Here is a 14592-nt window from a genome sequence, read left to right as displayed (position 1 = left end):
AGGAGCAGGCAGAGCAGCTACAGCTGAGCAGGGGCAAGTGGGAGGCAGGAGGAACAGGGGCTGCCCAAGACCTTAGGGGACGAAGGGCACTGGGCCTGAGCTAAAAGAGCCCTCACCCAGTGGGACCTGAGGGGTACAGGGAGCAGGGACAGCTGGAGGATCCCAGGGCTCAGGTGAGGCTGGCTGTGCAGGGAGGAGAGTTGAGCTTGTTGAGTTGTCAGGTGCATGTTGAGTTGGATGGAGGGGGGCCCCTGGGATGGAAGGAGTCTAGGAGTGAAGGGGCCGGGGGCATCCCTGAGAGGACCAGATAGGATGCAGTTCTCGGGTGCAGGGACACCTGTTCTGGAGCTTGTGGGGACACTGGACAGGAGAGGTAGACGTGCGGAAGCAGTGTGGGGTGACACAAGGCAGGGGTCCCGGCAGAAGGAAGAGCGAGGCCCCCATTGGGGTCTGAGCTGCGGCTGCCAGCATGGGGAGAGGCCAGGCAGGGCCCTGGGGCTGAGCAGACAGGCCTCGGTCAGAGGGGACAGGACAGGCCTGGGTGTTAGGGGTAGAGGGAGCACCCTGGCCCACACGGGGTCCTGGGGAGGCTGGCACCTAGAGGAGAGGAACGCCAAGGGCAATACACAGCTCCCGCCTGTGCCCAGGGGCCGGCTGTGCTGGGGAAGGACCACGGCTGGAGGAGGGTTCTGCAGTGAGCAAGGAGCTGGACAGGCCCAAGAGCAGGGAGGGCAGAGGGCAGGCGACGCTGGCAGAGAGGGGCCGGAGGTGAGCCCAGGAAGGCGGGCCAGGTGGACCTGACTGGGGAGGGGGGCCCAGAGGCAGATGCAGGAGTCTGGGCTGGGGGCCCACAGGCACGGGAGGGGAGGGGGACAAGGAGACTCCCCGGGACGGGATCCAGGGAAGGGATGGGGTTCAGGACAGGGATGGGGTCCAAGGCAGGGACAAGGTCCAAAGCACAAACAGGGTACTGGTCAGGATCAGGGGAGCTTCGGGGACAAGTACTCCTGGTGCTGTGGCTGCGGAGCTAACAGAGAAGACACGTGGCCTGGCGAGCAGAGACAGACCATGGCAAAGCCGCTGGGGGCTGGGGAGGCAACAGGGACAGTGCAGGCCAGGGTCCCACCACACCTGAAGAGATGCCCAATCTCCCAGGGCTGGGCCAGGCTGGGGCCACAGGACAAGGGATTGGGGTCCATCAGAAGCCGACCAGGAGCAGGGGTCACTGGTCAGAGCTCTGACAGAGGGCTCAGTCAGACGGGCCACCTTCAGGAGGCCTAGCAGGGAGAAGGGGCAGGGGTCCCAGGGGGCTCTATTCCAGGTGGGTATCCAGTGCTGACCAGGTGATCAGTCCCTAGAACGTGGCTGCAGAGGCACCCGCCCCTCATGAAAGGGAGCCACTCAGGGCATGTAGTCCTCAGACTCTCTGCAAGCACGCGGGCGCTGGGCTCAGTGGTGCCCCAGGCCTGGGTACCTGACACCCTGCCCGGACCGTCGCAGGGGCAGACCCTGATGGTCACACGCCTCCTCTCTTACAGCCTCCAGCACCGCCCCGAAAATCTTCCAGCTGACCCCCAGCTGTGGGATCACGTCTGACGCCACGGTTGCCCTGGGCTGCCTGGTCTCTGATTACTACCCAGAGCCGGTGACCGTGTCCTGGAACTCGGGCGCCCTGACCAGTGGCGTGCACACCTTCCCGTCCGTCCGGAAGTCCACGGGGTTCTACTCCCTCATCAGCATGGTGACCGTGCCTGCCAGCACCTGGACCAGCGAGACCTACATCTGCAACGTAGCCCACCCGGCCAGCAGCACCAAGGTGGACAAGAGAATCGGTGAGAGGAGGGGACGCAGGGAGGGCATTCCCTGCAAGACAGGCCAGGCTCTGCCCTCCTGCCTGGACCCCAGGACAGCAGGAGAGGCCTGCCGAGCAAAAGCAGGGATCCTCTGGGCATTTCTGCCATGCCCAGAGTGGGAGCTGGCTTGACAGCCCTAACCCAAACCCTGGGCCCACAAGGTGGCACTGGTGTCAGAGCTGCCAAAACCAGGCCCGGACGTCAGCTCACCCCAAGGCCGTCTCCTTTCAGCCCGTGTAACCCCCGTGTGTTCTCTCTGCAGAGGGCGTTATCCCCATCCCATCGGTCCCCAAGCCCCAGTGTCCCCCGTACACAGGTGAGTCAGCCAAACCTCCTCCTCTACCCCCAGGAGGTGGCCAAGCACAGGCTTGGCCCATGGGGGACAAGGGCCCAAGAGGAGGCCCGCTCAGGAACTGATCCCCCGTCACCATGTCTCCCACGTCACATTCTAAATTCCTAGGAGGGCCTTCCGTCTTCATCTTCCCCCCGAATCCCAAGGACGCACTCATGATCTCCCGAACGCCCGTGGTCACTTGCGTGGTGGTAAACTTGAGCGATCAATACCCCGATGTCCAGTTCTCCTGGTATGTGGACAACACGGAGGTACACTCGGCCATCACGAAGCAGAGGGAGGCGCAGTTCAACAGCACCTACCGCGTGGTCAGCGTCCTCCCCATCCAGCACCAGGACTGGCTGAGTGGAAAAGAGTTCAAGTGTAGCGTCACCAACGTAGGAGTCCCACAACCCATCTCGAGGGCCATCTCGAGAGGCAAAGGTGAGGGCACGGCAGACGGGCACGGGGAGGGGCCCGGGAGGCCACCCAGGGAGTGACTGTGCTGACCCCTACCCCACAGGACTGTCCCGGGTTCCGCAGGTATATGTGCTGCCCCCACACCCAGACGAGCTGGCCAAGAGCAAGGTCAGCGTGACCTGCCTGGTCAAAGACTTCTACCCACCTGACATCAGTGTCGAGTGGCAGAGCAACAGGTGGCCGGAGCTAGAGGGCAAGTACAGCACCACCCCGGCCCAACTGGACGGCGACGGGTCCTACTTCCTGTACAGCAAGCTCTCCTTGGAGACAAGCAGGTGGCAGCAGGGAGAGTCACTCACGTGTGCGGTGATGCATGAGGCTCTCCACAATCACTTCACGAAGACAGACATCTCCGAGTCTCTGGGTAAATGAGCCACACGCCGGCACCCAGCAAGTGGTCCCTCCTTCACCGCAGGCTCTCTGGGTCCCGCGAGGACACCTGAGCCCCGACCACTGTGTACATAGCTTCCCGGGCACCCAGCATGAAATAAAGCACCCAGCATGGCCCTGGGACCCTGCAACGCGGTCGTGGTTCTTTCTGAGGCAGAGCTCCAGCGCTTGGTCCGGCCTGCCTGCAGGGCAGCTGGGCTCTGAGGCCATTAGGGGAAAGAGTGGGTCGCAATTAGGCCAGACCCAAGCTACAGGGTGTGCCGGCCGCCAAGGAGTAGCCAGAGGGGCTGCCGAGTGGGGTGCAGGCCTCATCAGAGGTGGCAGCTCCTCTGGGCCGCCCTCCTGCCAGCAGCAGCTCGGGGCTGGAGTGTGGCCAGGGAACAGGAGAAGCCCCTCCAGAGCCATCAGGGAAATGCACGTGAGGGCGTCCCTCCTCTGTAGGAGCCCGAGCTGTGGGAACATGGCCCATCCTTGTCCCCCAGGATCCCTGTCCACTGGGTCACTCGAGAGCTCTGCCTGGTGGCTCTGGCCCACAGGAGAGGCTTGCGGGCCCGTGGTGTGGAGACAGGCCCTCCTTTGCCCTCAGGCACTCCAAGATCAGGCCCCCACCCTCCCTCAGGTGAGGGGCTCTGCCTGACCTTGTCCTGCCTGGGGCCAGGCCTGTCCACTCGTGGGGACACTCATTCTAGGTCCCCAAAGAGGCAGGTGGCCTTGAGTGCCCAGGGAAGGACTGTCCCTGATGGCCATGTGGGCACTGAACCCAGACCCCTTGAAAACAAGCCCCTCTCACTGAGCAGTGCCAGCCCACACACCAGCTCCACACACATACACACGTGTGTGCACACACACGCACACAGAGCTGGCCTTACACACTGGGTCCTCACACAATGGCCACCGGTACATGCCCAACAGAGCACGGAGCCCCCTCTCCTGAACGCTTAGCCTGGACACCAGCTGGTCCCCACCGCCGCCCATGCCCCACGGGCTGCCCAGTGCTCGTCCTCACACTGACCACACTGACCAGCTCCAACAACGGGCCCTCCACTTCCCCGGGGCACAAACCCCGACCCTAACATGCAGAAACCCCCACACCAAGCTGTCCCCAGCACTCCAGGGCTCATGCACTGGGGATACATCAAATCCTGTCACGGCCCGTCCCTGGGGCAGGGGCCCAGCTGGCCACAGGCTCTGCTGACCCTCCCGCCCTTGGACCTGGTCCCCAGGAGAGAGGAAGTGGGGCCTGAGCCTCCAGCCTGCAAGGCTCGCCGCCTTCTCCCCAGAGGGTCCAGCACAGGGCAGAGCAGAGGAGACGGTTGGTCCCCCACTGGCCTGGCTTAGACCTGGGTCAGTGGTGAGACCTGGGTCACTGGCCAAGACTCAGAGTCCTGGCTGGAGGAATGGGGGACTGAGGTCACAGCACAGAGACTGACCTCAGGGCACCAGTGGCCCAGCCCACCTGAGGGATCCCACCTGCCCCACCCACTCTGCCACAGACAGAATCACCCCCCAAGGACCCGCTGGCCCTGCCCAGCCCCCTCGGGCAGGCACAGCACTGACCACCCGCTCCCTGTGCAGAGATGGCCCTGGATGAGAGCTGTGCCGAGACCCAGGACGGGGAGCTGGACGGGCTGTGGACCACCATTTCCATCTTCATCACGCTCTTCCTGCTCAGCGTGTGCTACAGCGCCACCGTCACCCTCTACAAGGTGGGCCAGGCCATCCCCATGTCGTCCCCTCGCTGTCACCATGCTGTCCCCACAGTGTCCTCACCATGTCCCCTCACTGTCCCCTCACAGTCCCCACCATGTTGTCACACTGTCCCACACTTGCCACACCGACCCCTTGCTGCCTCATCACTGTCCCCTCACTGTCTCCGCACTGACTCCTGGCTGTCCCGACACTGTCTCTACACTGTCCTTCACTGTCGCCATGCTGTCCCCACACTGTCCACTCTCTGTGCCCTCACTGTTCCCACGATGTCCCCTTGCTGTCCCCCCTGTGACCCCCCACTGTGAGGTGGCCCGGGTGCAGGGAAGGCAGGCCCTGGCGGAGGCCGGCGTTGGGTCCAGGCCACGCTCACCCCTGGCCCGCCCGCTGCAGGTGAAATGGATCTTCTCCTCGGTGGTGGAGCTGAAGCGGACGATCGTCCCCGACTACAGGAACATGATCGGGCAGGAGGTCTAGGGTCACTCACCTGGATGGGTGTCCATGGCCGCCCCAGACTTTAGACGGCATCCACGTCCAGCAGGTCATGCTGCTCAGCTGCCGTGCAGACCTGCTCCTCTTCTTCTGACCTCAGCAAATGCTGACCTACTGCCCTCTGACCTTAGGGCCACCTTTGGCCTGCACCTCGCCTTCTGGCCTTGCAGCCACCGCAGTCTGCATCCTGCCTGCTGGCCCATGTGGAGAACCGAATGGACAGCAGTTGTAACCCCAAGCAGAGTTGACGGACGCCCACCGGCCCCCTCGCAGCAGCCACCAAGCAACACCAGGACCATGTGCACTGAGGCCTCGGGCCTGAGTGTCCCTCACCAGGACGGCCCAAGGTTGCACGTCTGAAACCCTGTAGGAGGTGGAGAGCCGGCCTTCCCGTGATCATCTTGGCAGGGACAGGGCTGCATGCAAACTGCACGGTGCCAGCCTCCAGGACACGGGAGGAGACGCCCGGTTTCAGATCCTCAAGTGGGAGCACCTGCCCCAAGGCCTGGAGGCCCCGGGGCCATCGTCCACCAGCAGGGAAGCTTCCGGGTGTGCCCCTCACGGTCACTCGGATCACAACCACCCGAGGAGACTGCTAGAAGGAGGACCTGTGCCCACGGCCGTGGGAGAAGCCCCAGTGGGTGGAGGCGGCAACAGCTGGGGAGGGTCAGTGTCCAGCCAGATGGCGTCCTGGGGAGGGGCCCAAGTCCCCTTCCGCAGGAACTCCGAGTTGCTCCACGGGGCAGCGGGGAGAGACAAGAACACCGAGGAAAGAGCCAGGGCCTTGGGAAGCTGGGCCAGGTGGACCGAGCCAGACCCCCGACCTCACCAACCCAGGAACCAGTGCCCCCTCACGTCTCTGAACAAAGGGCAAGTCAGCATCTCTGGACGGGCAGGACACGGCTGCGCACGGGAAGCAGAGGCGGCCCCACCCCGCCTGCCAGGGCCCTGCACAGAGAGACGGCTCAAAGGAAAGCCCACAGTGGGAGCTTAGATAGCTTTTCTCCTTCTTGAAGTTTCTGTAGCCCATAGATCGTCTTTACAGTTTCTTTTTCTAAAACAATAATAAAATACCTGGAAAATTCCATAACTGCTCATGTTGATGCCTCGTGGAACCCACAGCCTGGCCGAGTCGTGCATCGGGGCTCCCTCCACACCCTCACAGCTCCATGACCTTCCAGCCCTCCCTCCACTCCTGCCCTCGGCTCTCCAGCCCCCGGGGTTCCATGGGTGAGGAGGGAGGCCGGGAAACGGTGTGATGAGGAGGGAGGGGGTACACGGGCCTTGTGGGGAGCAGGACCAGCCCGGGCCCGGGCAGGAGGAGCGTCCAGCACTGGCCCAGGCCAGAGGAAGGACCGCATGTGGGGTGTGTATTAGTCAGCACGGGCGGCTGTAACAACCAGCCTGGGCGTCTTGAACACCAGACATTTGTCCTCACACTTTCTGGAGGCGGGACACCCCAGATCAGGGGGTCAGCAGGGGATTCTCCTGAGGCCACTCTCTGGGGCATGTAGATGGCCTCTTCTTCCCACGTCCTCACATCATCCTCCCTCTGTGAGTGTCAGCGTTCTCACCCCTCTTCTTGTAAGGATACCAATCCTATTGGATCAGGGCCCACCCTATAGACCCCATTGTAACTTAGTACCCCTTGAAGGACCCTAGCTCCAGATACAGCCACATTCTGAGGTCCTGGGTCAGGGCTTCAAGATTGGAATTTGGACGACACAATTAAGCCCCAAACAGGGGCAGTGGTCCCAGCACACACACACACAGCGCCCTGTCCCGCACGCTCAGCTATCGGTTACCCGGGTCCCTCACGCTGCCTCCCACCCAGAGTCTCTGCTCATGCTGTTCCCTTCTGCCGGAGTCCCTTCCCTCTACACACCCCGCAAACTCCTACACACCCTTCTCTTAGCTCTGAGCTCCAGGCCTCCTCTCAGTCTTCCATAATGCACCCAGCAGAACGCTCCCCACCACCCCGGGCCTGGTCTGTGCCGGCCTCTGCCACTCAGTATCCCCCTGCGTCCACTCCCCAGACACAAAGTAGATCATCCCGCAAACAGCAAAGTGAGGACACCATGATGAGTGCATAGGGGGAAAGTGCCGGGAGCTGAGAGGCCCCACAACCAAAGGGACTGAGGGAGGCTTTCCCAGGGAGCAGCTGACTCCGAGTCTGGACGAACGGGGTGGCCAGCCTCCCCCAGCTCTGCTCCTCAGCACCAGGTCACCTGAGCCCCCGCCCTGGTCACAGAACTTCCTGGGCCCAGGATACGTGGGCCCACGTGGGAGAAGACATTTGAAACATGTTAAAGGACTGATTTTAAATCATGGTGTGCTCACCAGGCTCATGTAGACAGGCAATGAACACATTTCAAAGACTTCATTGAACTCAGCAATTAAGGGCTTATAACCAGCTCTAAGTAGAATTCAAACTACCTCGTGGATGTAGTGGAACCAAGAATGCTAAAGGACCTTGTGAATAGAGGCATTTTCAAATGCATCTGATTTGTCCTCCTGAGAGAGGGAGGAGTCAACCATCCTTCCAAGAAGAGCATTCCTGTGGCCTTGATTCTCTACAACGGGCAGAGCTGTAAAATAGCCCAAAGAGGGTGGAAAGGGTGGAGCCCCTGCTGCTCACATTACCTGGGGGGGCGGGACAGTGCCTTGCTTCCCACTGAAGACAGAAGTCACCTTTGGTCTGTCCCAATATTTCCTACAAACAGGCAACTGACAATGTGTCCAGAATATGCAGGGAACTCCTGCAAATCAATTACAGAAACCACACAGTTCCGTAGAGAAATGGCCAAGAGCATTGAACAGGCGTCTCACGGAAGACATCCAAATAGCCTGAAACCGAGGGAAAGGAGGCTGAGCCACGCTGGTTATAAGGGAACAAGAATGAAAACCACGTGAGAGAAAGCAGTTCCGATTCCCAGGTCGGGGAGCAGCTTGCACCAGACGAAGCCCCTGCGGACGCAACCGTGAACTCGGGAAACTGTGCAAAGCGGCAACGGTGTGAAGGCGCTGGGGAACGGCCAAGGAGGCAGACGCTGGACAGGATCTCCCCTGGAAACCTTTGTCGGAAGGTACTCCCGCGTCCACGCAACAGTGTAAGTGGAACCCAGCTGACGCTGTGACCATCCCGGAGTGGGGTCAGGTCACAGGATTCAGGGCTGCATCTCAAGAGCAGCTGGCAAGGCAGGGAGATGTGCATAAAAGGGGGAGCCACAGCAGGGGAACCCCAAAACGTGCCTGTAACCTCTGCTCCAGTGCTGGGCTGGCCCTGTAATAGCCTGTGTAGGGAGCCCCACAGGGCCCCGCCAAAACACCAGCTGGGAGTTTGGACAACCTGCCGGGATTTGAGCTCCAGCCACCACACGGCAGGCAGACGAGGAGTCTGAGGCCCGTCGAGCCAACGGCCTCCTGACGTCAGAACCAGCACTATTCTAGGCCGAGGACCTCAGATGGCAGCAGCGAAACTTCCTCCTCCCGACAGGAGCCAGCCCTCCCCGATGGGAAGGAGGACGAGGGGGCAGGCTGGGACCTGCGAGGGGAGGCCGGGTCCAGGCCCCTCAGGAGGAGCCGGCCATCTGCTGAGGGAGCCGGCAAGCCCCGGGTAGCCCTCAGTCCTGCCGGGAGACAACCAGGAGGGATCTCGGCCTCCACGTCACCACCCTCTGGTCTCCTGCCCATTGACCGGCCAGCCGCTCCTCCAGACAAGTGGACCCCCGCAGCCAGGGAGCCAGGCAGGTCAGAGCCTGTCCGAAGGTGGTGTATGGGCAGGAGCAGACCATCTGCACAGCCAGGGGCCGGGCACCACAGCCTGAGGACAAGAACCGGGGTCCCACGTGGACAGATGCTGAGGGTCAGACCCTTCAGAGCTGAGTCCAGAGCGGCCATCTGTGCAGACTACACTGGGCCTCCTGTTCGGGAAGACAATCTACTGACGTTATCAGGGGTGGACGCCAGGAACAGGTACCCCTTCCCTGAGCTCCCTCCCTGCTTCTAGAATGTTCTGTCCTCAGGGGGCCATGGACTCAGATGCAGACGATCCTCGTGTTGCTTCCAGGTGGACTTGGGGGTGAGGTGTGACAGGTCCCTCAGGGTACGGTTCACCTCACACCTCCAGGGATCACTTTCGTCAACACAGAAGGTTCTGGAAGGACTGGGACAAGACTCTTGCTGTGAAGCGCCCCTAGTGCATGACCCCGAGAGGGCTGTGTGGTCTGGAGACCAGAGGACCCCCTTTACCTGTCTCGACCACACCTGCTAAGCCCAAAAGGCAGGACCTGGCAGCGGCTGTTCTGAGATCCAGGGACGGTGGTCGAGGCCGAGAAATGGTCAGGACACAGCGGTTGCCCTGCACCTGTTGCTGGACAGAGGGCCTGGGGTTCAGGAGTGGGATGTCCATGCCCAGCACACCCGGGGGCGCAGCAGAAAGCTGCAAAGATCTCAGTTACAGAGGAGGGGCCTTAATTTTTGTGTGTATTTTATGAGCCCAAGATAAGCTGTTGTTTCTGTTCTTACTCAAATGCCCTCAACCCCCTGCTCGGCCGGGACAGGGTCCGGTCTGGGCACTGATGAGGACCGTGGGCCAGCCGTGGTCATCCCAAGGGCCACAGACTACATGCGTGGTCTGAGGGTCACTTAAAAATAAGGACGCGCTGCCCACCCCACTTCCCACACGTGCACACAGCGGTCTGCAGGAGTCTCTCCTGGAGGGCCCGGTGCCCTGGAGATTCATGCTGCCCAGCAATCCTCACGGACACACCTGTTCAGAAAACACCACAATTACTGGTGAGACACTGAACACACGAATGGACAGCGGCCAGACTGCTCACAAGCCCTGACCACCACCTGCAGCCGCCGCCCAGGCAGCCGAGCCCTCGTCGCGGGAACCAGGGGGCAGCAGCCTGCTCTCTACGCTCAGACCTGCAGGACGTCAGACCTCGGTCTTCAGGACAGCCCGGGATTAAACAGCCACCCGTGCATCGCTGCAAACCTCCGGGCCTGGTCAGTGACTGCTGGCTTCATTGATTTCATCCCCAGTGACTTAGGATGGACCAGAGAGAGCCCAATGCACTCCCAGCAATCGCGGACACCCCACCTCCCCGGGACCCCATCAGGTGCCCCCGAACCCCCCCGTCCTATAAAGAAGGTTTCTGTACGTAGGAAACATTTTAACGTATCAGCATATATGTTATATAATATGTTAGCATTACACATATACATTATAGACACGTTTAGGATATATGATACACCCACAGAAAACAACTCACATATAGGCACGCACCCCCACTGCAAAGGCTCCCCCAGTCCCTCCCGCTCTGTCTCCCTGGCGGCAGCAGCTGCAAATATTCAGCCTTTGTTTTTCCCACTTGTGTGCTCTTGATTTCCAGAGTTTGGGGCCTGAGGTCTTGTGACAATAGCTCACAATCACAGTCACAACCAACCCCAAATATGCCTTCAGTCCTGGACACAACAGGGACAAAGGGGAAGCGGGCGAAGGTCCCGTATGCGGCTGAGAGGGGCAAGGGCGTGGAGTTGGGTCTCCTGCAGAAATGAGTGGAGAGGGGGCACAGGGCTGCCATCTCCCCCAGAGCAGCAGGTGTTCAGGGAGCTCCCACCCAGACACTGCAGGGCACAGCTCTGGGAGTCAGAGGACCCTGCCCACCATCTCGTGCCACCTCGTCCTCGTGGAACTGTCACACAGCTGGGACTGCATGCACCCGAGAAGGGCACCCCGAACCACACCACGAAGAGAATCGGTGCGTTTCGTTGAAATTTGGAGCGAGGGGCCTGCCAGGGTTCCTTGGTGCAGCGCTGGGCGGGATGGAGCAGCCTCCTGCATCCGAACATCAGGAGCTTCCCCGGGACCCCAACCTGGGCGACTCGGGAAGCCAGGGCGGGCTCCTCCTGGCCGCACCCCCAGCTCCCCTTACGAGTCCATACGTGTCTGGGCCCCTGGGGGCATCAGTCCCCCTGAAATGCCTGCAGGGGTCACGCTCCTACATCCACCCAGACGCACACAGCAATCGGGAGAGGTGCTACCGCAAGCAGACCTCCCAGGCGGAGCTGGTGTGGCTGAGCTGCCCTGGTGCCCATGGAAGCAGCAGAGAGGGGCCACAGCTGGAATGAGAGCTGGTGAGCCGAGGCTCACGGCAACCATCCGGCTCTGAGGTGGCCTCTGCAGCGGCCAGGAGTGAGGGTGGGAATGGAGGCAAGGCTGGGGGTGGGGCAGATGCTGTCCAGACAGGTCAGGTGAGGTGAGGAATGAGGGCTGTCAGGTCACGGGCTGGCCGGGCATCTTATCTCTGCTCCGCAGGGCCTGCAGCGATGCATGGTGCCTCGACTCTGACATTCCCGTTCGGGACAGGGCCAGAGGAAGGGCTTCTGTGAACACCTTCAAAGCATCTCTTTGCTCTGTGACCACAGGGCGACTGTTCCTGAAAGCCAGCCCCAGAGCCCCACTCGACAGGTCACAGCATCTCAGCACGAGGTAAGTTCACAGCCTCACCGGCTTTCCCATGTGAAAGGATTTGTCTGAAAGAATGGGACCTTCAGAGCCGGATGGGGACGTGTGTGTGGATCCTGAAAAGCCCTGTGGCTTGAACACCCAGACCTCACGGTCACGCCCTCTCAAGCCAAGTGGCCAGCACCCTACATGGGTCTGGGGATGGCAGTGGCCTGGTGCCTGAGAACCCTGTGACGATCCCAAGAGTTACTCATCATCCTCAACACCAGCCGTACCACCATAACCAGGGGCAAACAGCATGGCTACCAGGAGGGAGAAACGAGCACCCCACGTCAATGTGCAAATGCCAATTTGACTTGCCAGAACCTTGGGCACAGAGGAGGTAGTGGGTTCAGTGGGCCTAACACCCAATAGCTAGGACACGATCGGGGATTTTTCCAAACTCTTCAACATTGGTGATGATGAAAAAAAGCACTAACAGGGGCTGCCCAGGTGGCACAGTGCGTAAGTTCACACGCTTCACTCTGGTGGCCCAGGGTTGGCAGGTGCGGATCTCAGGTGCAGACCTACACACTGGTCATGAAGCCATGATGTGGTGGTGTCCCACATACAAGATAGAGAAAGACTGGCCCAGATGTCAGCTCGGTGACACTCTTCCTCAAGCAAAAAGAGGAAGATTGGCAACGAATGTTAGCTCGGAGTCACTCAGCCTCACCAAAAAAAAAATTCAATAATAAAACTTAACTTCCTAAAGAATATGAGGAAGTGATTTGGTTTAAAACTAATTCGGCCTGGCCTTATTTTTCCAGAAAGGCCTGACGTGACCTGTCGAGCATGCATTGTCCATCTGCTGTAAACTTGTACAACGACCCAAAGCCAAGAATGATGCCCTTAAACACAGGGATGTACGCCTCACCCCCACATCAGCATTTCTTTATAAATAAACATTTCTTCCACAAAACTAAGGATTTGTTACTGACCTACTGTGCTCATCTCGTGACCATTAGGAAAGCATCTCGTGACTGTAGTAAGAGAGATATCCCTGTCCTGTGTGATGTATGTCCCTTGTTCCAGGATGACATACAACCACTCTGTACAACCCACTTCTCAGAATGCTTCCGTCCTGGGGGAAGGTCGTTCTGCCAGGCTATACAGACCTCAAAGTGGCTCATATAATCAACTCACCCCAATTTGAGTCATAGATTGATTATTGATTGTTTGTGTTGACAGTTCTAGGCCTAATCAGCAGAATTTCAGTAAAACTGACCAGACACTGGCTAGACTCTACATTGAACCAGGGTTTGGAACCAATAGGGGCCCACTGAAGCTCCCACCCTGGCTTCACTACATGCTTCTTGTGGCCCCAGTGAGCTCTCCTGAAGTCTGGACCTCCTTATTTTAAGTGGATGGGTCAGAGATTTATATGAGCTGTTTCAAGCCGTAAGACTTGGTGTCTTAAAGGGGTACTGGTACATTCACTAGGTAAGAGGGACGTAGAGGGGATGTCCTAGGCAACAGGAACCAAGAGGGAATGTCCTAGGCGAGAGCAAACTAGGGCAGATGTCCTGGGCCAGGGGACCCTAGAGGGAACTTTGGAGGAGTGGGGCAAGGTGACCTTTTTGATTTGGCTTTAAATTGGAAATAATCGTGTCTATAAAATCTGAACAAGTCATTTGATAGAGAAATGAGAGTCTGAACATGTTCAGCTCCCAAGAGAAGGGACACCAGCTCCTTCTGGCCAAAAGTTGTTCTCAGGTGATGGAGAACTTGGTGGAAGTATCCAAGGATCAGTCCACGAAACGTGCAGCCGTCCCACAGGAAACTCCTTCATGATCATTCACATTAACTGATTAAAGGCTCGTCCGGGTACCTGCACATAAGGATCGGTCATCCAGCAATCTGAGTCCCCAAGGCAGGTTTAGACTGCTGGAGGGGGAAACCAAGGCGTGTGGGAGGGTGTTCACACCTTTCTAGGGAGTGGCTCTCACAAACAGCACATTTCCGACCCACTACACCATCGCTAGAAATTGTTCAGACTTTATGGTAAAATGAAACTAAAAGCAAAATGGGAAACCACACTTCTAAAAGCTGAACGGTTCTTTTATTTTTTTTTCTTCTTCTCCCCAAAGCCCCCTGGTACGTAGTTGTATATTCTACCTGTGAGTGCCTCTGGTTGTGCTCTGTGGGATGCAATCTAAGCATGGGCTGACGAGCAGTGCCGTGTCCAGGCCCAGGATCCAAACCAGCGAGACCCTGGGCTGCCAAAGTGTAGGACGCAAATTTAACCACTCGGCCACAGAGCCAGCCCCAATGGACCAGTTCATGAATAGCCAGCATCCCATTGAAATTCTGGCTGGCTTCATGCTGACACCTGAACATGCTCAACAAAATGGTGATAACTGTAAACAGCTGGCAAGGTAATCCTGGGTAAATTAAAATTACACTGGCCACACTGGGCTCCTTTGAGCTTCCAAAACTTACCTTTCTTGCACAAGGTTTAAGAGCCATGTAACAGAGAAAGTTTTAACCCCTAAAGAGTCAAGTGTGCCACCTTTGGGACCATTGCTCAAAATCTAGAATTGTTCTAGAATCTATAAAAAATTATAAAGAATTGCAGATCTTACTAAGCTTGTTTCCTGTCCTGAAGGCTTGGCATGATAACGGTTGGTCAAAAATGCATTTACACCCCATTTTATGGTCACAGATGCTTGGACAGAAATGCGACTTGCACTCCATCCGTGGCTAAGGGCCCCACCAAACTGCCACCAGCCTTGGGGGAGTTACGTTGGCCATTCGAAGGAGCACTCCAATTAGCTAATATCATTTTAAAAATGCACTTAAAAGCAATGACTTCAAAATTACAA

At 58.7% G+C, this 14592-nt stretch overlaps 3 gene segments (V, D, J or C); all 3 read left to right on the top strand.

The window, feature by feature from the left end:
* Positions 1–14592, top strand: part of LOC103546061 (immunoglobulin gamma-1 heavy chain-like) — a 170847-nt gene that overhangs the window by 118177 nt on the left and 38078 nt on the right.
* The window catches only part of LOC103544849 (immunoglobulin heavy constant gamma 1-like), a 149212-nt gene that overhangs the window by 117453 nt on the left and 17167 nt on the right, over positions 1–14592 (top strand).
* LOC103544834 (immunoglobulin heavy constant gamma 4-like) lies at positions 1531–3185 on the top strand. The segment is given in 4 exon segments: positions 1531–1832; positions 2116–2169; positions 2314–2628; positions 2708–3185. Coding segments are annotated over 4 exon segments (792 nt in total).

The sequence above is a fragment of the Equus przewalskii genome, chromosome 25, assembly GCF_037783145.1.
Source record: "Equus przewalskii isolate Varuska chromosome 25, EquPr2, whole genome shotgun sequence".
In the NCBI taxonomy this organism is placed as follows: Eukaryota; Metazoa; Chordata; class Mammalia; order Perissodactyla; family Equidae; genus Equus; species Equus przewalskii.
The sequence above is the reverse complement of the archived record's forward strand: the minus strand, read 5'-3'. Positions and strand labels throughout refer to the sequence as shown.